Raw genomic sequence first — 27,602 nt, forward strand, 5'->3', positions numbered from 1 at the left:
GGTCCTGGGGCAAAGCATGGGAGGTTAGAGCCTCACTCCCCAGAGAAGACTTGCCTTCCAAGCACATCCCTAGCCAGCCCATTCCTCCCGGTCTACTTCCTGGCTAGCTGCACAGATCCCACTCTGGCACTGCCGAGTGCCACCCGAGCCCTGTGGTCAGCTCCATGTGCAGGACAAGGATGCTGGGGTCCTTGCCCTTTGCAGCCTAGTCCTGGCCACAGCCCCCTGCACTACAGCAGAAGCTCCTGCCCACTCACAGGCTGTAACAGGAGCCACCCGACATCCATTGCGGGAGGAGGGCCCAAGGTTGCCCCATGTCTGGGGCCTGACAGCCTGCATTCTGGGAAGAAATCCCCTAGGAGTGGGACTTGATAAACAGATGGTATTAGTGAGGTCCAGAGGGGATGAGAAAAGAGACATCTGGGAAAAAGCAACCAGGAGCTTAGGAAACAAATAAAAACTAAGAAGGGGCCAAAATACACAAATCCAAAGTGGCATGACTGGGGCAACTGTGAAGTCAAAATAGAGACTATTTGAGGGGCACCTGGGTAGCTCAGTCAGTTAAGCGTCTGACTCTTGGTTTTGGCTCAGGTCACGATCTTATGGATCATGGGATCGAGGCCTGTGTTGGGCTCTGTGCGGACAGCGTGGAGACAACTTGGGATATTCTCTCGCTCTCTGCCCCTCCCCCAGCTTGCACTCGCACACATGCTCCCTCTCTTCCTCTCTCTTTCAAAAATAAATAAATAAACTTGAAAAAAAAAAGGGCTGTTCCAAGGGAAGGTGGATCATAAATGGGCCTCAGGGGACTCATGTTCTGGTTACAGTAACACCTGAATGTATGGAAAGCATTAATTAAATGCACTGCATTCATGGATCAGGAACAATGTGTACTGTGTTTCCACGAAGCAGAGAGACATTAAAACCATGAACTGCATAGTCTGTTAGAGACCCTGCACCCCACGGTAGCCAGGACATCCTTGCACCCTAGAGTTTGTAGAAGCCACTCAAGTTCCAGCTGGGTACGTGTGAAGCAACCAGCAGACTGACAGGGTTCAGTAGAAGCTGTCCACAAGTGGAACAAAGATCAGATGGAGAACCACGTGCTACAACGACTGACAGATCCAGCCCTCGCATGCTGTTCCTGAGGCACTGCAAGTGCTCGAGGAGAATCAGAGGGAATACAGCGTGGAGTAGGAGTGCGGTAAGGAGATTACAGTCGAGAACCATAGGTAAGGGCCAAAAACAGTCTCTAAATGTGCAAACATGTAAAACTGTAATAAACCACTAAAAAGCCCTGGCCAACAGAACCATGATCACTTACATGATGGACCTGAGGGTGCAGTGAAGCTTATGGTAAAGCCCTGCCTCTGCTTAAGATAAAACTCTAAGGAAATGCACATGCACATCTAGTAAGAATTGGAAAGAAAACAGAAACTGAGGAACATTCTTAAAGTTGTTTGTCTCTGTGACTAGAATGGTTTAATATATACCTTAGGTTGATATGTTAGGAATAAATAATTTTGTTTATTGAGCCACAATTTACTAAGGAATACTTTTATTCATTTGCATCTATGTCTTTATAGCCACCTGCCTATTTACCCAGACACACTGTGGACGCTTGAAGTCAACATGTGCCAAGGAAGCTCACCATCTCCACGAAGCGTGCCCTCCCTGGTGCCCCTGCCTCCCTCACCAGCGCCTGCCCAGAGTCAGCTCAGACCCCAGGAAGTGCTTTCTTCCCGATTCTGCGACACATCTCAGCACCAGCCAGATCTTTGAAGGTTCCCAACCTTGGGGCACCTGGGTGGCTCAGTCAGTTGAGCGTCCAGCTTTGGCTCAGGTCATGATCTCATGGTTCATGAGTTTGAGTTCCACGTCAGGCTCTGGGCTGACAGCTCAGAGCCAGGAATCTGCTTTGGATTCTGTGTTTCCCCCTCTCTCTGCCCCTCCCCTGCTCATGTTCTGTCTCTCTCTCTCAAAAATAGGAAGGAAGGAAGGAAGGAAGGAAGGAAGGAAGGAAGGAAGGAAGGAAGGAAGGGTCCCAACCTTTACAGAGTACTGGAAGTAATGAATCCATGTGTATTTTTTTTCAAACTCATTTAAATTTGATAACAAGTAAAAAGATTCTTCAGCCTGTCAAAGGCTGAAAATATCTGACATAAACCCAGGAATCAGCGAGGTTTTTCTGTGAAGGACCAGGGAATAAATGCTTTGGGCTGTGTGGGCCATGCAGTCTCTGAGCCCTTGAGCCCAGAGAGCTGCCCTATAGTGTGACCAACAGTGTGCCAATAAACCTTTATTTACAAACACAGCCAGTGAGCAGCACTCGGTGGACACCTCTCACACCAGCCTAAAGGATAAAGATCAAACGACTCAGCATGAAAAGTGCTAACCAGAACTCCCTTGATGTCAAGGCTCAGGACCCTGGCTCTCCACCCTCACAGTGAAAAGTCCCGACACCCCGATTCTCACACTGCAGGATGCTCTCCCCCTCCATCCTCGGGTCCTCGCTGCCTCTCCCAAACCTGCATCATCCTTCTCTCTCTTCGCTGGTTCCCAAGGGAACAGTGAGGGAGCGCTACCCTGCGCACCACACCTCCCAGCACGGTTCAGCACACTCTCAGGCACCCACTACCCAGAGCCCGGCCCGGACCAGCCAGCTGGTGACAGTCCGGACACAAAATCACAATTGCAGCTGCCCCCGCAAACCACGCGGGTGGGAAGAGCACAACATATCCACCTGATGGTATCGCCGTCCTTAAAATTTCTCCTTTTCTTCAGCCACAAAACATTGACACATTTCCTCCAGCTTGCTGGGTGCTGCATGGAGAGCAGAGGACAGGCCAGCACGGGCCTGCCCTCAGCTCAGGGGGTGCAGAACCTCCTGGGGAAAGAGGACCCACATGAATAACTAAGACAACTCGATGCCCCAGCCTCCTGCCTGCGTGCCCTTGCCCCCACCCGTGAGACAAACCAGCTGGCCGTCCTCTAGCTCACAGACCAGGGCAGCTGAGTCCCAGAGGCAGGCCTGTGGTAACCTGGCACCCTCACTTACCCTCAGTAACACCTGGACCATTGTTCAGTCAAGAAGTATTTGGTGAGTAGCAAATGAACAGGGGAAAATGTGTGAACCAAATGTCAAAGATGACAATTCTGTGTATCTTTATCTTTAGCCACAGGAGAAGGACGGCTACATGTTAGATCATCATCCTGAAATGCATGAACAGAGCCTGTACTGTCAATGTATTAAAAACCAAAAAGCAGGGGCGCCTGGGTGGCGCAGTCGGTTAAGCGTCCGACTTCAGCCAGGTCACGATCTCGCGGTCCGGGAGTTCGAGCCCCGCGTCAGGCTCTGGGCTGATGGCTCAGAGCCTGGAGCCTGTTTCCGATTCTGTGTCTCCCTCTCTGTCTGCCCCTCCCCCGTTCATGCTCTGTCTCTCTCTGTCCCAAAAATAAATAAACGTTGAAAAAAAAAAAATTTAAAAAAAAAAAAAAGCACAGATACTGCATGCAATGAATATATTACATAGGTCTCCCCACAAGGTGCATGCTCACACTTGTGGGGGAGGCAGGAGACACCTTTGCCAACACACCCACTTCCCATATTTGATCATGTTACCCTAACCCAGCCCTATCTGCAGAGGGTAATGGATGCGGTCCCCACTCCTTTATTAACAGCTGTGTTCACAGTCCTCTTTGGAAAAACACAGAAGACGCTGGTTAATCTCCATTCCCTTCTATGTCCCCCTCACTGCCACCTCCAGCAGCTACCTTGTAGAGATCCACTCTGTTCTAGAAAAACAAAACACATGACACCATGACTGGGGCAACTAGTCTGATGGTGTGCACAGCAAACTGTAAGTTTTTACTGTGGACATTTCCAAACACACACAAAAGTAAAGTGGACAACACAATCCATGTTCCTGTATCCTGCACTGACCTGGTGCAATAATCACCCCTTGTGCCTCCCACCCCTTCTAGGAGGGCTTGGAGTAAGTTTGAGAAAACCTAATACTGTATATATCTCTAACACATGAGGACTTGTACAGATGTAATTACAAAGCCATGATCACATCTAGCAAAATTAACAATTGTTCCTTAATATATAAATTTCTAATATCCAGTCAGTGTTAAATCTTCCCCAACTGACTTTTAAAAATGTCATCTTAGGGGGTGCCTTGGGGGCTCAGTTGGTTAAGCGTCAGACTCTTGATGTCAGCTCCCGTCATGATCTCCATGTTTGTGAGATCAAGCCCGGCACTCTGCATTGACCGAGTGACCTGGCTTGGGATTCTCTGTCTCTCTCTCTCCCTTTATGCCCCCCTCCCTACTTGCACTCACTCCCACATGCGCACTCTCTCTCTCTCTCTCAAAATAAATAACTAAACAACAAAAAATTTTAACATCATCTTATATTTGAATTATTTGACTCAGGAACCAAACGAGGTGCACACATCTCATATATTGGATGGACTCATTAATATTTATTGTCTTCATATGAACCAGATGAACTGGTTGATGATTTTTCTGATCCTTTCTCAGAATATTCACTTGGTAAAGGCCTCCTTATCTGACTACAAAAAGGCCAGCCTCTGTCATTTTTTTCCTAATTCTGGTTCCCACTTAACTGGCAGAGCACCTCTGGAATCACCAATGAAAGAAACCCTTGCCTCCTTAGCAGCTCTGGCATGATATGCTGGGCTCCCTGCAGGATCTCGCACCCACATCAGCCTAGACAAACAGGGCTGGCCCTAAAAATAAAGATCTACAACAGGTGGGGAGGGTGGGGGCCCACACACAGCACCACAGTTAACACACAAAGATGGGCATCCACTCCAAAACCTCCTTCTCCGAGGGGTTATATCCGGCCTCCCAGGGAAGTATGATAAAAACAGAAAGAATCATGTCTTTAATCCTTTGCAGTGTTATTATCCACATCCTGAATTCTCTTGGCAAGGTCAAAACCTCACATGTGTAGGACTAAATTTTTTCCATTTGGAGATATTCTAATTCCCCTCCAAGTCTGCATGGGTGGATTTTCAATTCTTTTCTTTAGCTTCAGAAACCGGGAGTCTGAAGAAGTGGTCGGAAAGTGAGGTGAGTGGGCTCCAAGGGAAGGTACTTTCCTTTGGCTGTGACGCCCTCTATAAACACAGAACAAAGCAAACAAACCTTAGTGTATATCCTTCCAGCGAAGTCTCACCCAGGCACGTCAGCCTGCACATTCCCCATCTGCTGCCCAGCAGCACAGAGAACTTCTCCCGAGGCCCAGCAGTGCTCAGGAACGACTCTTAGGCCAGAAGTGGGTCACTTGGGAAATCTGTGGTGCCTCATCCCCAAATTCTGGTTTAATTGACAGGGGTGTGGCCTCAGTGCTAGGATTTCCAAAAGCTTCTGACAGTTCTCACAATCCATGTGTCATGTCCGCATTTGTCCCAAGAGTGAATGTGGGAGCCTCAGTGGTACCTGCCAGCTCATTGTCCCATCCTATGCTCCCAACAACCCCACAACACTCCCACCTTCCACATGAGTAGACTGAGATGCAGAGAGGCTAACTGGATGGCACACTTGGGATTCAAGTCCAGACAGGCATTCATTCTCTCTCTCTCTTTCTCTCTCTCTCTCTCTCTCTCAAAATAAATAAACATTTTTAAATGTTTCATTTTTGCAATCCCTATCAAAATAACACCAGCATTCTTCACAGAGCTAGAACAAACAAGCCTAAAATTTATATGGAACCAGAAGAGACCCCGAATAGCCAAAGCAATCTTGAAAAAGAAAACCAAAGCTGGAGGCATCACAATCTACTGAGTCTAAGGAGTGGCAGCATAATAGGACTTTCAAGAGAAACAACCAATTCTCTCTTTAGTAGCATATGAAAGTTTTAACTTACTGGGATACCAAGCATCTGAGTGAAAACCTTTCCTAACTTGCTGAAACAGCTTCAGTGTTTCAATGTGCATTTCCTCTCAAATTTATGGATCATCTGTGCTTCCCCTGCTGGATTCATTCATACCTTTTGCTGCTCTCCTTTCTACGTCCACACAGTAGGATCTCTGACCAGGACCATCATCCCCCAAGCCTAAATCACAACCCCCACCCTTATTTCTTCAAACATAAAGCAAATTGTTCGGCTTTTGCTACAGGTGCTTGGGTGAGCCTGTTTATCACTCTCAAAAGTGGTGCAGACCCTCATACATGGCAGCTGATGCCCTCGACCTGATACCATCACTGAAGGCATTACCAGACCATGCCCCTCAACAGACAATTAGATAACTGGAAGCCCAAGAGGCCAGGTGAACCTATCATCTCCTACCTCCGCCTTTTCCTATTTTCTTACTCCCACCCCTGTCATCAGCATCGCCATCATTACCATCATCAGCATCAACGTTATCACCATCACCACCATCATCATGGCCATCATGGTTGTCACCATCATCATTGTCATCATCATCATCACCACCACCATCACTATCATCATCACCACCATCAATTTCACCATCACCATCCTTATCATAATCATCACCATCATCACCACTATCATGGCCATCATTATCGTCACCATCATCATTATCATCATCACCACCACCATCACCACTATCATTATCACCATCCTTATCATCATCATCACATCATCATCATGCTCATATCACTGTCATCATCACCATCACTGCCATGATCATAGCCATCATCATTGTCACAATCATCAGCATGGTCATCATCCACCATCATCACCATCAAGACGGCCATCATCATTGTCATTGTCGTCATCATTACCATCATAATCAGTTACTATGTGATTTATTAAATATCACCTGGGTGCCAGATTCTATGCTAGACCATTTATGCTCATTATCACCAACCTTGAGACAAATAGTGTTATCTTCATTTTAGACATAAGGAAGTTGAAGTTCCAAGAGGTTAAGTAACTTGCTTAGGATAACATAGCTACTTAGAAAGGCTATTAAAGACAGGTAAAGACCTCGATTCCAGCACTAACTAGTTGTGTGATCATGAGCAGTTCCTAAACAGCCTTGGGCCTCCTCTCCTATCATGTGATGACACTAAGAGTTCCCATCTCAAAAAAGATTTATGAAGGGACACAGTGGCATCTCAACGGCCTCCATGATTTCCTCCTCTTCCCTGAGCCTGTCTTGATTCTCACTGATGTCACTTCTGTCCCTCCCCTCCTTACTCCTTACATCTCTTCTTGGTTCTTCTTTCATGTAACTTCCCTTCCTGCATCTCACATATAAGTCCTTTTTGTGCTGCTTTATCCCCCATTAGACTGATGCTCACTGCAGGCATTTTTTGTTGTAACAGTTTTACCTAACATTCACTGAGTGTCCAATATTTGCTGCATATGTACCCAACATCTTACTTGCAGTACCTCATCTCACCTCCATGCCAAGAAGATATTATTATACTCACTCTACACACAAGCAAATTTGGGCATAGAAAGAGTCAGTCCTTATGAGTCCCCGGGAGACTTGGTTCTCACGCTCATTACCATGTCCATTATATGTCTCTGCCACAGACACTACCCTAAACATATGTGTCCAACAGCCTCCAGAAGATGCTCATTAAGAGCTGACTACATGTCAGGCATGTGCTAGACTTGGGCAGAAGATCTCTGATCTCCTGAGTCTAGAGCACAGATAGCCCACTGGTCATGTGCACTGAACTGCTCAGCCAGGGAGCACATTTCCAGGCCTCGAACTTAGATCCTCTCCCTTGTTGCCCAGTTGTTGTCCCATTGCTTGATACATCTGTGTAGTGATAAAAGGACCTCCACAAAGCAAATATAGAACTCATCTCCTCACATTCAATAGCATACGTTTAAGTCACTGGCCTCTCATAATTTGGGTAATTCTACTGCCAAAGACCTTGTAGGTCCCAGATCTGGCCTTGTTATGCTGTATTGGGTCATGTTCTGGCCAACTGTTCATATTCCTGCTTTCCCTGCTACCCTATCCTATTTCTAGTTGACAAAATAACAGGCTTATAAGTAGATAGTTTAAGATACAACTGGAATTTTGTGGCTCAAGTGAAATAAAGCATATGAAATCCTCTATAAGTTGTAAAACACCATGCAGGTATTAGTAACAACTGGTAGCTTTCTTATAGTCTTCCTGTATCTTGAGCTAATATCCTTACTAATGAAAAACAGGATACTATCACTCAATTAGACTAGGGTTATTTACCTAAGACAGTTTTACATTATAATCTATAATTTGTTAAATGGCAAGTTAGTCATCTGCATTGATTTGTGTGTCCACAGAGAAACACCTTTTATGCTAATGATCCTCCCGCTAACAAACCACAGAAGTAATAATGAGGAAACTGAACTCCTCCTCCATACCTTTGTCTTCGTTGCACAAAGCACAGCTGGCATTTTAGTGCAGAGATCATGGAAATTTTAGGGCCAGAAGGTTTCTTAAAGATCACATGGCCCAGTGTTTCTCAACTCTGACTGCACATCAGAGTCACTTCACAGAGCTTAAAACAAGAAGAAAGGAAGAAAAGAAAGAAGGCTGATGCCCAGGCCCCACTCCCCAAAGAGTCTGATTCAAGTCTGCCAGCCAATGCCTGAACACCAGTATTATTTAAAAGCTTCCAGGTATTTCTAATGGGCAACCAAAGCTGATAACCACTGATCTAGCCAAACTCCTCATTTTACAAGTGAGAAATCCAGCATCTTCAATGGAAAAGCAACTTGAACAGAGAAGGTCAAGAAAACGGCTGGTGGCCCAGGCTGGCCCCAAGGGTCCTGACTTCCAGTCACAGAGGTCATGACCACAGTGTGTATACAAAGGTACACATGCACACATGTGCAAACACACACATGCACACATGTACACACACAGACATACGCACACAACAGATGAATCAATGGCATCAGGCTTCCAGATTAAGAAAATGAAACCATTAATCCAAAATAAACAGACAAAAATGTATACAGTTTGGGCCTAGTTGTTTTGTTTCTGTTTCTTTTCAGAGAATGAAGAAACAAAACACTAACTACTGATACATCTTCATTTCTGATAGAGAGGAGCCTACCAGTCCTGCTGAAACAGTGAGCACAAGCAGCTCAAGACCACCTCTACCCCCACCCCCACCCCCACTCACTTTGACCCAATTGGGTCAGAAGGAGACATGTGACTCAGTGGGTTAAGTCTGAAGCTTGGGCCTGAGCCAATCAAATTAACAGATGGAGTTGACAACTCAGGCAACTGGGCATATGAAAATGGCAACTGGCCCTCACCACTCTCCCCCATCACCCACAGTGGTCTTACTAATGCTGGGGTGAATTTCTGTTCCTTGAAACAAATAAGAAAAAACAAAATCCTACCAAAGTCATCAGAGTAGCCAAACAACATTTGTTCGTGCCACACAGCAAGTGTGAGAGAAACCTAGCCAAAGGAAAACATAAGGAATGGGGATTTTTCCTACCATCATAATGGGATCTGACTTGTTGGCAAATAGTAGAGTGAAAGGAGGAATTCCATTCCAACAACTGGAAAAAAAGAATATGTATTCTGTTTTGCCAGAAAACTAAGATTGACCAATAAGATCAGACCACTAAAAAGACAACTATGTGTTTTCCTAGTGGCTTATAAGATAATCTGCTTTTTATGTATTTACTTTTATTTCTTACATTTCTGCAGCTTTCCAGAATCTCAAATAACCTGACTGAGGAAACTTTCCGGGTGGGTGTCTGGGATAAGCCCTACCCTCCACTCTACGAGGAAGCAGGCAGGGTCCCCCAAAGGCCCACAAGAGGGTATTCATGGCAGCCTTCCTTACAACAGCCAGACACTGGGAACAACCTAAGCACAGCCCATTTCTCCATGGAACAGTACTCAGGAGCAAATGAACAAACATACGCCATGGGAGGTAAAGGATAACGCCAGTCACTGAGGTGGAGAGCAAACTCAATTACTGTGCCGCCACCACCCCGCAATGCTGTAGGGACATACACAACCTTGAGTGCACATCTCAGGGAATTCAAGGAGTGAGCTGACATGCATCTTGGTGAGAGAACACAGAAGGCTGGCTGGGAGGGGGGGTGCGCGGGGGGGGGGCAGTGAGTCAGCTCTTTCCCCAGTAAGCACCACCCCACCCCAGGGACTTTGTGAGGGTGGAGCACCGGCAGCCGCAGGACCCACCTGGCGACCAGAGCATCACCTCTCCTACCCTTGTTCATCTTTGTTGGAGTGAACCCTGAGGGACTCTAAAACCCTACTTGTCTTCAGTTCTGATAAGGCCAGTGCTTGTCTGGACCACAGCTTTGGGTGACTGCTACCTGAACACATCCATTAATCTTGTGCTAGTTCCAATCTCTTCACCATGTCAACCGCTCAAGCACTCAACCCTTGGCCTTGAACTGACCTGGCCTCTGCAAGAGCAGACTGCCTGCTTCGGGGAGCTGGAGGCCTATCCAGACAAGACGCTAATGCCGAGAGCCCCTTGGATCACCGAGTTTCCCTCCTCATTCTCTCCTCTTCTTTCAGAGGATCAGTCTTTTTTAAGCAGAGATCTGAGAGTTTGTTTGTTTCCCAAAATGGAGGAAAGAACAGGAAAGCAAACTATCCTCCCGTCACACCTCACAGGGCCCTTTAATCAGAGGGAAGCCAAGGAACAGCTACTCTCCACTTTGAAAGATAAAGCTGGAGGCCTGCACAGCAGCCCACACCTTGCCCTTGCAGGTGAAGAAAGTCTCTGTAGGACTGGGCCTTCACGCTCTCCCCCTGCTCCTACCCACAAAGCTCCCGGATGTCTTGTTAGATGTTCAGTGCTCATCTAACCCATAAATGACCATCTCCTCTTCTGCCGGCTTCATAAAGAGTTCACAAGAGGCACATAATGGTTACCATGGGTGTTAATAGGCATCTTAAAGGCACACGATGGTGGGCCACCATGATTCCACGCAGTTTTGAGAAGCAAATGGTAAGTTCAGTCAGAGGAAGAGAGGGCTGGGTCAGCTGTGGGTTCTAGATGGGATTCTGTCCCTGTGCCACTACATTTAACATCTAAGAGACCGACTTTGCCATCTGTTAAATGGGAACAAAAATACCTCAGGGAGAAAAAAACATTGCTCAAAGATGTTACAAAAATCTAATGAGATAACATATGTGAAAACACTCAGAAGTATAAAACCCAATGCAAACTCCTATTATTTAATGCTATTTCAGTTACAAAAGAGACAAGCAGGGTATTAATCCAGCAGGAACATCTCACAAGCTCAAGCCCTGGTAACAAAGTAAGGCAGTTTCCAAAACAACCCCCAACCAAGCCTAATTGCACGAAGTCGGCTGCAGTGAAAACCACCAGAGGCAGAGTGTGACAGAGACCGCTGGTCACCCACCCGTTAACTGATGCTTGACACACAGACCTGCCTCCGTGGAACCTGTGCTTCAAAAGTATTCACAGCTCCAGCAGGAGACGGCATCCCAGAAGCACCAAAAGCTCACCCCACAGGCATGCCAGGGCCCTGAGAGATGAATGTCCACCTGTAGTGGCATCAAGCTGGCTGGAAATCAGCCCCCCGCCCTCCTCAGAGCAGCGTGTTGGACACTTGCCAACAACACCGCTGGCTTAACCACTGCAGTTCGGCCTAACAGTCTCCCATACGCTAAAAAAAAGTAAGTTTTTTTTTTAAATATGATCTTTAGGACTCAAGTTTAGTATAAAATTTTGCTTTAATGATAGTTTTTGTGCTTTTCAAAGTGGCACAACCACTGATACACATTATTCATCCAGGCTCTTGGTTGTGGCTGAAAATATCAATAGCTTCTGATCCCCAACACTAACTTCCTGTCTCCACCAATGCTTCCAGCAAAATGAATCAAAATTAAATCGGGATTTAGCAGATTTCTCTAAATATTGCAGCAATTCTTGACTCCGAGTCTTAGTAAGCGAGAAGCAACTGTGAAAATATGTTAAAACCTTAAAACCATTCCTGCCACAAACCAGTGCCCATGCTCTGAACAGACCCTCCCTGGAACAAGCTGCTTCCATGTGTGGTCACCCCCGTGGCTGGCATGCATGAGCCCACCACTGGAATGGCACCCTGGAACTGAGCTGGCCATGGGAGAGCAGGCAGGGGCCCCGCAATCAGATACAGATGCACACACCCATGTCATCTCTACTCCCGCAAGTGCTGCTGCAGAATGGGAAAAGGCAGGACATTCTGGATGGCTTTCTGATCACCATGGCAACTGGGCTCTGGGAGAGGAAGAAGAGGAGGAAAGGCCTCCCAGCTCTGTGCAGTGATGGCTTCATAAACTGCAAAGCACATTCCCCAGACATGGGCATCTGAGAAGAGCACGGTTATATACTCAGATATTCAGGTTGGCTTGAAAGCAGCTAATGAAATTGCCATCTTGGCTTCAAGACATAGCCCGAGCCATCCGACCGTCTAACAGCTGACAGTTTCGATGTGGAAAAGAATGAGCTATTGCTTTAAATATCAATTTTTAAAATCAGGTTGGCTGCAAGTATCATAAAAACAAACTGTTTTTAGCATTTGAAAGAAAAAGAAAAAACTGCAAAGCAAAAACTATTCCAATACAAACCTATTAGCATTTCTTGGTTCTGATATAATCAAATCTGCTTGGTTTGTCTCAATGAAGCACTGGACGATCCCGTACAATAGAACATCTCCTTCCTTCTATGCTGGTGGCATTCTTAGACACCAGGATCTAGAATGTGTAACACCAAAGTGACATCAGAGCATAGACAAATCAGCCAAGACTCGGGCCAGGAAGAAAGGCCAGGGTAGGTATGGGAGGCAGACACAGCACCTCGGTCACCGTCTGCACAGAACACGGCAGTGTCACCCACTTACAGCTGACCATTCATCACAGCAAACCCTGAACCAAATGGAAGAGGCACAGTGCACCAAGGGACTCCACACATGGAATTTGCTCATCCATCAAAAAGGGGCGCCTGGGTGGCTCAGTCGGTTAGGCGACCGACTCTTGGTTTTGGCTCAGGTCATGATCTCGCAGTTTTGTGAATTTGAGCCCCGCATTGGGCTCTGTGCTGGCGGTGTGGGGCCTGCTTGGGATTCTCTCTTCCTCTCTCTCTGCCCCTACCCCACTCACACTGTCTTTGTTTCTCTCAAAAATAAATAAACTTTTAAAAATTAAAAAAATAACTGATTAAACTTTCAGAACAATGATGGGAAAGATGGATCCTGGACCCTGCAGAAAACACTATCTACAACTGGCATTTCTAGTTAACTTTCCCCCAAGAAACACGCTGAGTGGTTCTGGGTTTAGATATGCCATGGGAAACAGCAAATGAGTTTCATCGAGTAGATAATTAATTGCCCCATCCCACCTTCAAAATTGTAGATTGGAGTTAATTCAATGAATTAGTATATGAATCCAGAAACTGGGGACTAAAGGAAAAACATTATTTTAAGAGTGTCTCAGCAAATGTGCACATCCACTGTCCTCAAAGTCAGGAATCCATCTGGGAAATGGGGCAATTCCTCTTGCATTCACTTCCACTGTGAGGAGAGGTGGACCTTCAAGATGGAGGTAAAAAGGCAAATCCACTGGGCAGGACGACATCTAAGAACAGTTAGGAAAGCAGGGTGCCGGGGCTCTGGGGAAAATGAGCTGCTTGGCTGGAGGAAGTGTCCTGTCAGAGAACGGTCCTAGAGACAGGCCGGCTGAGCAAAGGCCAACCAGCTAGGATATTTAAACTGTACCCTATGCAGGCGCCTGGGTGGCTCAGTCGGTTGAGCCTCCGACTTTGGCTCAGGTCACGATCTCACCGTCTGTGGGTTCGAGCCCCGCATCGGGCTCTGTGCTGACAGCTCGAAGCCTGGAGCCTGCTTCGGATTCTGTGTCTCCCTCTCTCTCTGACCCTCCCCCATTCATGCTCTGTCTCTCTCTGTCTCAAAAATAAAAAATAAGCATTAAAAAAAAATTTTTTAATAAAATAAAAAATAAACTGGACCCTGTGGATGGGCAGCATTCTGAGGGCTTCACAGCAGGGCAATGGTGAGTGCAACACGAAGCTGCAGCAGGCCACCTCTGTGCCCCTGGGAACGGGGCCAAGGAGCCATTCTAATATTAACGTGCAATTCCAAGGTACACTCAGCAGGGCCTATCTTGGTTCACTGTTAATTGACTCCAGCAGTGAGAACTAAAATACAGTCTAAGTGAGGGTCACGAGGCGGTCTGGCGGGGAAGAAGTCTGGGGATCAGAGACCTCAGAACCATAACATGCAGAAATACAACCTATAGGAGTCCACTTCCTTACCATCCTGACTTGAGGGGAGAGGCAGCATGCCTAGGTTCTGAACCTACCTTTATCACCCCTGGGATTTGTATTACCGTTTATTCGGAACAAATATACTCATGTTGTTTCCCCATCATCAATTGTTTTGGTTACAAAGTCACACCCAATATGACTAAATTGGGATCACATCAGTGATGTTGTATATGTGGGTGTGCACGGGTATACACACACATGTCCATGAGTGTGTGCATGTGCACAAATGGAGCTGAATCAGTTTTAATTCATCATTAAAGTGAAGGCTCAAAAGCGCATTTATTTCCTGTTAATATGCCAAATTAAACTTCGCTTCACACTGTTTAACTCAGTAATTAATTTCCATTCCCTTTTAAGTTTGATTAATTGGAATTTAGAGCGCAACAAGCCTCCTGGTCACGCCAAGTGATGTAATCCCACATCTCTGGGCTGTGGGTCTGCGTGTGGGGTGCTCGCTGCCCCTCTGTGAGGACAAGGGGGCATGATCCTGCTCAGAGAGCAGCCCTGGACAATAAAAACTGTTTCAACAATTAATTCACCGAGCACAATACAAAGGGGGCGAGTGTGCTACTTGCCGGAATCTTTCTCATGAGGAAGCGCCTGGCACATTCTGTGCCTATGGGCATGGCAAATGGTCTGGCAGGGCACACCACTGGTAAGCACCAGTGCCTCTGGGTGTGGTGATGGCGGCAGAGTGAAGGGATGTGGAGGAAGTTCTTTGCCTTTGATTCTATGTTTCCAAAGTGTTCGATTTTAATGCGAATATGTCCGTGCACTATTTGTAGAATTTATTTTCGAAGCAACACATGATGAACAAGAAAAGCAGACGAAGACCCCAGTGACTAACACTTTCTCTTTTTTTCCATATCCTATTCCTTTTTTTTTTTTTAATTTACATATTCTCAAGTTAGCTAACATACAACGTAGTCTTGGCTTCAGCAGATTCCTGTGATTCATCACATACATATAACACCCAGTGCCCATCACCTTAATGCCCATCACTCCTTTCCCAACCTCCCCAAACCCCCACCCCCTTCAACCCTCAGTTTGTTCTCTGTATTTAAGAGTCTCATGATTAACACTTTAGTTTTTTATACAATTAGACTTGGTACCATCTTCTTTTATCAAAATAATTCCAAAGTGGGCTAGAGTAACAATAATGCTCTATTTCTCACACTACGTGGTGGGCTCACTGGTGTGTACTTTCTTACACTCACATTATTTGAGCATATTGAACATTATGTATAAAGATTTTAGAACAAGAAAGACAATGTGCTCAAATGGAAGAATTTTAGAATGAGCTATAGTGTTATCTTTGGGGTAATTTTTTTTTTTAATTTTTTTTTTCAACGTTTATTTATTTTTGGGACAGAGAGAGACAGAGCATGAACGGGGGAGGGGCAGAGAGAGAGGGAGACACAGAATCGGAAACAGGCTCCAGGCTCTGAGCCATCAGCCCAGAGCCTGACGCGGGGCTCGAACTCACGGACCGCGAGATCGTGACCTGGCTGAAGTCGGATGCTTAACCGACTGCGCCACCCAGGCGCCCCTTTGGGGTAATTTTTTGTGCGTACTTTATTATTTATTTCCAGATCTTATAGGTTATAGTTAGGAAAAATAAAACTTTTTATTTTAAAAACCCATTTAATAGATGTGAGTAGAAGCAGTGAGAACTTATACACTATGACTTAGTACAAAATTATGCCTTCCTGTTCCTTCCTTGATCTCTAACAATTTCCTTCATTCTGCCAACTATTACTGATGGTTTCTGCATATCAGGTTAACATCCTAGCCCCAGAATACAAGGACATTCCCCAATCTCAGGAGCTTATGAGGAGTGGGTGAGCAAGGGCGCACACACTGCTGTTTAAGAAGAGAGGAGGAGCCGATTCTAAACCAACCAGGACTTCTGACAGAGGAGATTCTGGGTGTCACCACTGCAGCATTCATGAAACGATATGTGTCAGCTAGAAAATTACAAATAGAAGACACATCTTTTATTTCTAATAAGTTTAATTTTTACAGGAGCTTCACACCATGACATCCTTGTCAAGCCCCCAGGAGTGCTTTAACCTGGCGGCATGTCTCTGGAAAACCAGGGCACTAGAAAGTTCCGGAGACCATCACCATGTAGCCTGAGAGATAATTTTGCTTTACATTTTATGGATAATATGTGTACGGTGGCTCCTAAAACATTTGGTTCTAATTTTCTACTCTCCAAACAGCTATTCAGCTTTACACCAACACACATAAGTGTCTGAGTTGTTAAATGTGCCAAATTTTCTATTAAGCAAAACGAAACAAACAAAATCTTTTTTTTTCCCACGCAAAAATCTTTGAAATCTCAAAGTGTCCTTTCTACACGTTTCTCAAAATGTAAATAGATTTAATAGCTCTGGTACTGTGAACCGCAGAAAGAGCACTTACTGTCCACATACAACACTTGGCGCTGTATCAGAAAGGGAGGATAGAATAGGTTTCAGCGTGTGGCACTGTCCCTCCCAGATCACAGACTTGTAGCACCTTGACCCACAGAAAACAGGGGCAGATACGGCCGCAGCCGCAGCACAGAAACCGTTTTGGACGAGGACTCGCCTTCGGGTCGCACATCAAATGGAAGCTCCCCGGGGAAAAAAAAACATGAGCTTGGACAGGCAACCCTACTCTTCTTCCCCTTCCCACCTCCACTCCTCAGGACTCAAAACAGACTCCAGCTCAGGTATAGAATACGGGAGGGCTGCCAGGAGGCACAGGCTGGCCCTGTAATGGGCAAGAAGAGTCACTTCTACCTATTTACACACTGCTCCCATGCCGCCCCCCTCCCCCAATAAGTGAACCACACTCATCACACCCCTTCTTGGGCATTCCCCCTTCCTGTGACTCCCCAAACTGTAACTACCAGAATCCATGCTTACACCAGTTTACAATCTGGTTACAAGATGTAGGTAGGGTCCCTAAGCAGGTTATACAAGTGCCTTTCTGCGAAAAACACAGTCAGTTCCAAGTCCTGCCAGGTCAGCCCTAGCCCTGACCAAGATCAACCAAGATCCAACAGGGAGAGAGTGTGAGTGAGGGTTCACAACCTCCCGTGTGCCAATCCTTGGGCAAGACAGAGGAAGTACCGGAAGGCAGCGAGTGAGTGAGGCCAGGCCGACAGGGAACAGGACAGGTGAGTGTCCAAGAGTACTTTGTGGGTGGGAACCTAATGGCAGAGGCAAGAAGGAGGGTGGCAAGGCAAAGAGTGGTCTGATTCCATAAATGGTCCCCATTCCACCAGCAATGCTCTCACAAATCCAGGGCACTTTCCTGAAGACAATGAGCTGGGCTGACTCAGGGAAAGGCACAGGGAACAGCAGGAAAGGATCACTCATTCAATGGTTACCACTCATCTCCAAGATGTCGACTTCCACGTCAGAATGCAGATTGTCAGGAAATCAGTAAATACTTCCTACATGCACATTATAACTAGCAGAAGAAAGGTAGTACTTGAAGACTCCTCAAAAATCTTCAATCCAGGGGCGCCTGGGTGGCGCAGTTGGTTAAGCGTCCGACTTCAGCCAGGTCACGATCTCGCGGTCCGTGAGTTCGAGCCCCGCGTCAGGCTCTGGGCTGATGGCTCGGAGCCTGGAGCCTGTTTCCAATTCTGTGTCTCCCTCTCTCTCTGCCCCTCCCCCGTTCATGCTCTGTCTCTCTCTGTCCCCAAAATAAAAAAAAAAAAAAAAAAAAAAATCTTCAATCCAGAAGAGAAGTTAAAACACAAACCTCAGGGCGCCTGGGTGTTTCAGTCAGTTAAGCGTCTGACTTGGGCTTAGGTCATGATCTCCCAGTCCCTGGGCTCAAGCCCCACGTGGGGCTCTGTGTTGACAGCTCAGGGCCTGGAGCCTGCTTCTGATTCTGTGTCTCCCTCTCTCTGCCCCTCCCCCTCTCACACTCTGTCTCTCTCTCTCAAAAATAAGCATTAAAAAATTGAAAAATTAAATAAAAAATATAAAACACAAACCTTGAAAAATACTCAAACATGGAGTGCCGTGAATAGGACAAACCATTTTTGGTGAGCAGTGGAAAGAAGGCAAGACCAGAGCACGAATGAGTGGAGAGGTGGGTAACTGGGGGAGGGGATGGGATCGGAGCAGTGCAGAGACGACAGAGAAATGAACAAGACAAAGGGAGGTCACCTTAAAGTAACCCTGAGGTTGGAGCCACCTGGTAAGTGACCTCAAACGCTCATGCTGGCTTCAGGAGTCTAACCTCATTCCATGGGAAGAGGGGCAGTTGAAGGTCTCAGGCTAGGAGATGACAGCTGCAGGGTGAGAGTGGAAAGGAGAGCAAGGCAGGCCACCCAGTCAGAGGAGAATGAGGCAAATGGGGGGCACAGGCCACAGTGGGAATGGAAACCAGACCAACAGAAGACACTGCAGAGGAGAGCTGGCAGGAACAGGGGTTTCTATGCACAAGGTCCCCCAAGACTCGGGCGCACAAACAAGAAGGATGACTTAGAAAAGCAAACTCAAATAATTCTGGCCATTCAAGAAAAAACTGGTAAGTGTTCCAGAAGCGCCATCTTAAGGGAAAGACATTACATCAATCTAGAACAGGTAATAGAAAAGAGAGTTTATGCGCAGCCATACAAGCAGCCTATCTATCAGGAAAACAGATTTCTAAATTCTGTTTTCAGTGGATTCGTGGATTCTTTTTTCAGTGGTCAAGTGTTTTCCTAAATGGAAAACAACCAAAATCAGATACTCTGCCCTAAAAATAAATTCCGAAAGGTATAATAATCAACTATTCTTTACATATGTAAAGAAAAAACGAAAGCAGAATTCTAAAGATTTTTTAAAGATGATGCTTATGCCGGGAAGTGAGATGTTCACTTTCATGCATGCCATGGGGGCGCGAATTAAGGCGTTGCAGAAATTGGTTTTCCAGCACGTCACATGCCTCGAAAGTCCCACAGCCCATGCTCCACTAATCTGATTTGTAAGGATATTTTATAGGAAAGTGATACAAAATACTAAATAAAACTTCAAGCACAAAGCTCTTTTCTGTTATGATATTTATATTAACTTAAACAATAGTGAACATAACTTAAATATTTAAAAAAAGATAGAAATGCTTTTATAAGGTTATGTTATACTCACGTTTTGAACATTAGGGAGAGGTTAAAGAGGAAGTTTGCAAATGGTTTTAGGAGCATCAGAAAATGCAGGCGGTTGAATGCTACCTGAAAACTCAAGACACATAGCTGCAGGTAGACTATGAAGACATTTGCACAAAATGGGGAGAGGAGAAAGCCACGGGCAGCACTGCTACACCATTAACAGAGACCACCGTGAGCGGCGCCTGCTATTTTCCGGCTATTTTCCATTTTTCACATCTCTGACATGAGCAGATGCCCATTAAAGGATGAGAAGTGAGAGAGGGAGACTAACAAGGCCCAAATGGAGGAAGGGGAGGACACAAGTCCAGGAGAGGCACAAAAGTGTGGGGTGAGCCTCAGGAGAGGCACCGGAAGCTGAGCCTGTCAGAGCTGGGGCCCACCAACCGAGAGCACACGGGGGAAGAAGCGCAAGTTCACGTCCTCTGCTTGGAGAAGGTAGGAAAACAGAAAGAGGCGGTAAAACAGCAGCAAAGTCACTCTGCCTGTTCTGCTCTCTGGCCAGTCGGCTAAGGCTAAATCACACTGTGATGACAGCTCAGTCGACCCGTGCCAACACCGGATTTTCCTGCAGGTCTGCAGGTCTGCTGCAAGGGATGGAGCCCTCCCTCTGGGACGAGGGAAGAGACGAGTCTCCTGAGACATCACAGGTTGTGGCAAAAGTAACAGCCATGTGTGTAGTGGCTGCACCACCAGCACTCACTGTTCACTCCCTACAGGGAACCACGGAAGGGCGCTCCTCCCTAGAGGGGACCACGGAAGGGCGCTCCTCCCTAGAGGGGACCACGGAAGGGCGCTCCTCCCTAGAGGGGACCACGGAAGGGCGCTCCTCCCTAGAGGGGACCACGGAAGGGCGCTCCTCCCTAGAGGGGACCACGGAGGGGCGCTCCTCCCTAGAGGGGACCACGGAAGGGCGCTCCTCCCTAGAGGGGACCACGGAAGGGCGCTCCTCCCTAGAGGGGACCACGGAAGGGTGCTCCTCCCTAGAGGCGACCACGGAAGGGTGCTCCTCCCTAGAGGGGACACGGAAGGGTGCTCCTCCCTAGAGGGAACCACGGAAGGGCACTCCTCCCTAGAGGGGACCATGGAAGGGCGCTCCTCCCTAGAGAGAACCACAGAAGGGTGCTCCTCCCTAGAGGGGACCACGGAAGGGCACTACTCCCTAGAGAGAACCACAGAAGGGTGCTCCTCCCTAGAGGGGACCACGGAACAGTGCTCCTCCCTAGAGGGAAACACGGAAGGGCACTCCTCCCTAGAGGGGACCACGGAAGGGCGCTCCTCCCTAGAGGGGACCACGGAAGGGTGCTCCTCCCCCCAGCCGAAGCTCTACTGTGGCGGGAACACACCAGCTTCCCCAGGTCCCTTCTCCGTGGAAGGAGCGGATCATCATTAAGAACTGAGGACACAGCAGGAGAACCACACTTCCTGAAAGAAATTACTTCACTGACCCCAGGCAAATGCCCCACTATGTGGGCACACAACAAATTAGTATAACTTTCCCCCTGAGCTTCAGAAATTTGTCAAGGCAACAAGCGTCTCCCAGTGGGTCCAGTGCAGCCTGGGTCACTGAAAGCTGTCCTCTGCAATTAGAGGGTTACCCAAAAATGAAGAGTTTTAGAATATTCAAATCCTAAATTTCTTCCTGGTTTCTTGAAGTCTCCTGGTTTGCCTCATTTGCCTTCCTGGCCAGCTAGCCCAGTGAGGGCCCGCAGTGGAAACATACCTGACGAGTGAATGGATAAAAGAAAACATGAATGGCCACCAGCTGTCATTCCCACAACACCGGGAGTCTTCACAAGAGACGTCAGCCACAGCCTTGAACACAAGCGCTGGCACACAACTCTCACACATTAACTCCCAAAAGCGTGCTTCCAGAATCGTCCAAGGAAAGCAAGTGAATGTCGTCATCGGTGAAGATCAAAACCCACAAATGTGGCCTCTATACCTTGCTGATAAAATGATCTTTTTTTTTTTAATTTTTTTTTAATGTTTATTTTTGACAGAGAGAGACAGAGCATGAGTGGGGGAGGGGCAGAGAGAGGGAGACACAGAATCCGAAGCAGGCTCCAGGCTCTGAGCTGTCGGCACAGAGCCCGACGCGGGGCTCGAACTCACAGACCACGAGATCATGCCCTGAGCTGAAGTCGGACGCTCAACTGCCTGAGCCACCCAGGTGCCCCAAAATGACCTTTAAAAGGCCACGTTCCTCAACATCTTTATCCGGAATTTCTAACACCATGAAGTTGTGATTTATCCAGACAGAACTATCATCAAGTCTGCCTCCTCGGAGTCTGGAAGCCCAGTCAGGATGAGCAAAGAACCACTACTTCAGTAACCCCACAGGGCTGCCTCGTTACCCAGATAGCACGGTCAAAACAGGAGCACCACCTCCCAGAACAAGTAGTGAAGGGGCGCCTGGGGGGCTCAGTTGCTTGAGTGTCCAACGTCGGCTCAGGTCATGACCTCACTGTTCCTGAGTTTGGGCCCTGCGTCAGACTCTGTGCTGACAGTGCAGAACCTGCTTGGGATTCTCTCTCCCTGTCTCTCTCTCTCTCTCTCTCTGCCCCTCCCCTGCTCACTCACTCTGTCTCTCTCTCAAAATAAACATAATAAAACAAAAAAAACAAAAAAAGTAGTGAAAAGGGTTATCATGAAGCTGATTTTTAAAAAAAATTCTATGGAAACCCTGTTAAGCTCCCTGAAATGAGCCTTAGGAGCTGGGAGATCCTAAACACCAAGCGTGTCTTCCCAGTGAAGTAGCGCCTTCCCCACAGAGCCAGATGCAGCCAGGTCTCCTCAGCCAGAAAACCTCCTTGGCCAGAGGCCTCGGCTGTCCGGTTCCCACAGAGGCCAGGGGCCCCAGGGTGTCCAGATCCCACAGGGCCCCAGGGGCCCCAGGGTGTTCAGATCCAACAGGGGCCCAGGGGCCTCAGGGTGTCCAGATCCCACAGGGGCCAGGAGCCCCAGGGTGTCCGGATCCCACAGGCTTTCCCAGGCTCTCCGGGTGGTCACAACTCATATGGCATAGGTTTCACTGCTACTACCTCATCTCTTTTCAAATACACTGTACTTTTTCATCATCCCCCACTTGTCAAATTAAAGCTTCTTCTTTTTCTTTTCTTTCTTTCTTTTTTTTTTTTTTAGAGCAATAAAACAGAAGAGCTCAGTCTATCAGATTTTCCACAGCATGCTGGGCACCCCAGCAGATCACGACCTGCAGTTGACAGGCCCAGCTTGTGATCACTAAACACGAAAATGAAAATAAAAAACTGTTCTGAGCACTTCCAACAAAAATATTTATTTGGTCTGCTCCCTTCACACCTCAAAGAAGGACAGAAGGAAGGAGGGGAAGAGAAGATGGAGGGAAAGAGAAGAGGGAGGGAGGGAGGTTCCTTCACGTGCTCGTGGCTCAGAGCCCTGGCCCACTGAGGGCCAGCAGCAGCACCCCAGGAAGGGCCAACACGAGAAAGAAGCGGGGGTATACGGCCTGAGAACTGACCCCAGCTGACCTCTCCCCCAGATTCGGCCTCAGCCCCACTCTACACACAGTGGGGCCCGCTGAGGCTCTTCGTCCACTGACAGGTACTGTTTACTGGATCTGGAACACCGTCCTGGAGACGCGGGGTGCTGCCCCCTCCCCGCAGGGGCCCCCCCGCCAAGCGTCAATCTCTGGATTTGTGGGGCTATTCTGTGTGCCGGTTCTTGTCCAGGTCCCTGCTCAGTACTACCCCACCCCACCTGAGACACCTGACATTCCTACCTCGAAGCTTCCATGTGAAGCCAGAACAGGGGTCTCATGCATCATCAGGGATACCCCCGTGGGAGCTGAGGGCCAGCACCTGACTCAGCAGGCCTGCACCTTTGAAAGGTCTGCCTTTCAAAATCAGCTCAGCAGACTCTGAAATGTCTTTATTACGTAAGTTTTATTACAAAAGTAACACAAGATGGCTTTTTTTAGAGATTGCTTTAATACATAAAGCAATACAAAGATCTTGAAACACAAGTTAATCTCACCCATATACACCCTCCCCAGATTGCCCCTAGTTTCCCCAAAAGACACATTCTTCCTTCTGGTCATCTGCTGGGGGTGGGAGGGAGGGAGCACTCCCAGAAAACAGAATCATATTATAACCACTACCCTGCAACTTACTTTTTCTATTTATCACACAAGGGACATTTTTCCTGGTCAGGAAACAGACAGACACTTAACTCATTTTTTAAGTATCTATGTAATATTCCATACTATAGACCCAGCATAAGTTATGAAACTTCCCATATCAGTGGATTTACAGGCGTTACAGGTTTTGCCAGTATAAATACTGTGGCATACCCTCACTTTTATATACGTGAATCCCCAAAACAAATCAAGTTATCAGTATATTTTTCATATAACAGATATTGCCAGATTACATTCCAAAAGACTGTAACCAACTCATGTGCTTACTAGCAAAGTGCATCTGGGCCCATCTCCCTGAGCCCCCACCAGTGCCGGGTATCATTCATCATGTGAATGTTTGGCAATCTGCAGGTAAGCTTTATATTCACATTTCCCCTAAGTAGTACTGAGGGTAAACACATTTTCATACAGTAAGTGGGCCATTTTCCTTCCTCCTCTGCAAACTACTATTCACATCTTTGCCTGTTTTCCTATTCAATCTTTGCCTTTTTCTTATAGGGTGTAGGGGCTCTTCATAATTCAGAATAAGAACCTCCGGTCCACTGACACGTTGCTAAATGGTTCTCCCAGTTTGGTTATCTTGTTTTTAATTGTGATGTTAAATAACATGACTAATAACATAAAATGTGGCATCGAAACCATTTCTAAGTGCACAGTTCCGCAACACTGAGCATGTTCACACTGTTGTGCAACCATCACCACTATCATCTCCAGAACTTCCCATCTTCCCAAACTGAAACTCTGTCCCCATTAGACCCTAACTCCCCATCCCCCTTCCGCAGCACCCAGCGCCCACCCTCTCCTCTCTGTCTCTATGGATCTGGCGGCTCCAGGGACCTCATAGAAGTAGAATCACAGGGCAGTTGTCCTTCTGTGACTGGCTTTGCTCACATGATGAGCACCATGTCCTTCGGGTTCGGCCATCCTGTAGCAGGTGTCGGGATTTCCCTCCTTTCCAAGGCGGAATGATTCTCTGTTGTACATCTATACTACATTTGTTCATCCATCCATCTGACGATGGACATTTGGGTCGTTTCTACCACCTGACTTCTGTGAATGAGGCTGCCGTGAACATGGGTGTGCAAATATCTGTTTGAGTCCCTGCTTTCCATTCTTTGGGGTATTCTTTTGAGGTTGCTAGATCATATGGTAAGTCTGTGTTTAATTTTTTGAGGAACCTGGCAGCTGCACCATTGTACATTCCCACCAATGATGCCCTAGGGGTCCATTTCCCCACATCCTCACCAACACTTGATATTTTCTGTTTTTGTTTTTTTACAGTAGCCATCTTCAGATGTGTGAGCTGGTAAGTATGTTTATCTTTTGACATTTTTTTTAATGTTTATTTATTTTTGACAGAGAGAGAGAGAGAGAGAGCATGAGCAGGGGAGGGGCAGAGAGAGAGAGGGAGACACAGAATCCGAAGCAGGCTCCAGGCTCTGAGCTGCCAGCACAGAGCCCGATGTGGGGCTCGAACTCACGGACCATGAGATCATGACCCGAGCTGAGGTCGGACTCTCAACCGACTGAGCCACCCAGGAGCCCCATTGACTTTCTTTATAAAGTACATTATCCCACGCAAAAATTTTAATTGTGATTTCAAAGATCTATTGGACACATTGAAAATATATATAAGGTTAATAGGTATATATATTTCTCTCTCCATTCTAAGAAAAGGAAAGGGAGGGGAAAGAAAAGAGAAGAAACCTGTGTCTGACCACAGAACATTCTAGACTCCCCAAAGGGGCCTGCCCTCTGTATCTTTACAGGGCTGCTGGGCCACGCCTCCTTGCCCCACTCGCCTGTAGGGTGAATGAAGTGGCAACCACAGACCCAGACAATATGTTTTCTTTACTAACTCCCCGTCAGCTACTCATAGCACACAATTTTGTGAGATTGGATGATGCCTGCTTTGCTATTTCGTAGACTTTAGCTGTATTAGAAAAAATATCAAATATTGTCTGTCTCCATAAATCAAAGCCTGCATATATATTTACATTTAAATTGCTTTCTTTTTCCAAAGAACTCAAAGCTGTTATCTTACATAATGTTAATATGAGTCCCTGCCAGGAAGGCAAGTTGAGGTTAGGGAAGGAAAACCCCCACGACAGTTATGATTCCAGGCCTGCTTTTTGTCAAGGACAAAGGAGAGTGAACGAAACTATAGTTTCCATTGTGCTGCTGCCGCTTACATCCCCAATTTAATTAAACATGCACATAGCTATTTTCTTTACAGTCAAACTTCACTGAAGGCAGGTGACACATTTTTACAAGTAAGATTATTTTTTAAAATCTGCTTCCCGGGGCACCTGCGTGGCTCAGTTGGTTAAGCGTCCGACTTCAGCTCAGGTCATGATCTCACAGCTTGTGAGTTTGAGCCCTGCGTTGGGCTCTGTGCTGACAGCTCAGAACCTGGAGCCTGCTTTGGATTCTGTGTCTCCCTCTTCCTCTGCCCTTCTCCCGCTCATGCTCTGACTCTCTCTCTCAAAAATACGTAAGAGTTAAAAAAAACAAAAAAACAAAAAAAAAACCTGCTTCCAAATAAAAGCTTCATGGGGTACAATCACAAGCAGCCTGGGAGGGGAGGGCAAGGGAGAGGCCTGACTGTGTATAAGAGTTGGAGGCGCTCAAGCTGGCAGGGCCACACGGCTGAACACTCTACATCCTGCCATCATGGAGGTTCTAATGTACTCTCCCCCAGCCTAAGTCACCATTATCACAGTCTGCACAGAACTTCCCCCAATCCCCGAAAACACACACACACAAAACAAACTATCCGGGGTTGTCAGCAATTTGTCCCCATGGCACATGAGCTAGCAGGACACAAGTATGATTGTTCCCAGCCCTGAAATCCCAGGTCTGGTCCACAGCACCGTTCACTCCAAGGGACACTCAAAGCACCTGGTTTTTGACTTTCAGACCCTCAAATGTGTCCTGTGTGGGCCCAGCAAGGACCAACTGAGCTCAGGGGTGGTCAGGCACAAGGCACCTTTTACTCGTGGAGGGCTTCCAGGGTCTAGGTCCTCTGTGAGCCAGGTTCCACCTGCAGACACCCGCGTCTGCACAGAGAACAGGGGCAGTCAGAGACGTCTGTGGCAGGCTCCAGGCAAGAACAAAATCCACACCCAAAACACACTCCCTGAACTACCTGGAGAGACCAGGAGCAGTAGGAAAACAGGCGCGCCCCTCACATGGGTCCTCCCACAGCTACCCGGGCCCACCTGCAGACTCCGTGTGGCTTCAGGAGAAGCAGTACAGGGCAAAGCCCCTGTGCAGGTGTTGTACCCTAACCCCTCCCTTAGTGTTTGAAGGCCACGACCCAATGGCACACTGCCCCAGATCTGCTGCCATCACACAGCACACAGGTCTCTCCTGAGCAGGGCAGATGTGGTGGAGGGAAGCTCACATTCCCACCCCCCCAGACCCAGCCACTGGCAGGGCTCAGAGCTCTACCCGAAAACACAAAGCACCAGACATCTCTTCTCTTCCTGATGAGAACAAAACAGGTGGTCTAAAGGATCAACGGCTTCCTGCTGATGGAGCAAAACTAGGCTGAGGGATGTGGCAGTTCCAGCCGGAGTCGGGGCACCCGATTCCATCACCTACTCTTGTAAAGCTGCTGGTGAGCAGCCGTAAATCCTGGGTACAGAGGCAGATGTAGACGCAGACACACACACGTGCATATAAACAATGTGTTCCACTTCCGTTAGGTTTCCATTAACTTTTTAATCACGCCCAGAGAAGTTTCAGCTCCACAACTCTCTTCGCGAGCATCAAAGAAAATGAACCTCGCCCAGAATGTTCCCTCCACATGGTGAGCCCCGTCCGCGGTTAGCAGGGTAGAGGCAAGCCCACACCCACAGCTGCATGTCGGCTGGGACTCGCACACTTACCATTCACGCAGGTCTCAGACGGTCTGCAGAGGCCATCCTCGAACAAACAGCCTGGGGAGGAAAGACAAAAGAGAAATGAGTC

General features: G+C 47.3%; 1 protein-coding gene across 4 annotated transcripts in view; it reads right to left on the minus strand.

Moving 5' to 3' along the window:
* PTPRN2 (protein tyrosine phosphatase receptor type N2) overlaps positions 1–27,602 on the minus strand; it is a 766,821-nt gene that overhangs the window by 696,366 nt on the left and 42,853 nt on the right. For all 4 annotated transcript variants that reach the window (XM_047094888.1, XM_047094886.1, XM_047094889.1 and 1 more), the window contains exon 2: positions 27,521–27,571. In XM_047094888.1, coding sequence (XP_046950844.1) covers positions 27,521–27,571 — 51 coding nt within the window. The remainder of the gene's footprint in view (positions 1–27,520; positions 27,572–27,602) is intronic.

Source organism: Lynx rufus, unplaced genomic scaffold (assembly GCF_022079265.1).
Source record: "Lynx rufus isolate CCGP_SWC_20201006 ecotype Redwood Valley unplaced genomic scaffold, mLynRuf1.p SCAF_4, whole genome shotgun sequence".
NCBI lineage: Eukaryota > Metazoa > Chordata > Mammalia > Carnivora > Felidae > Lynx > Lynx rufus.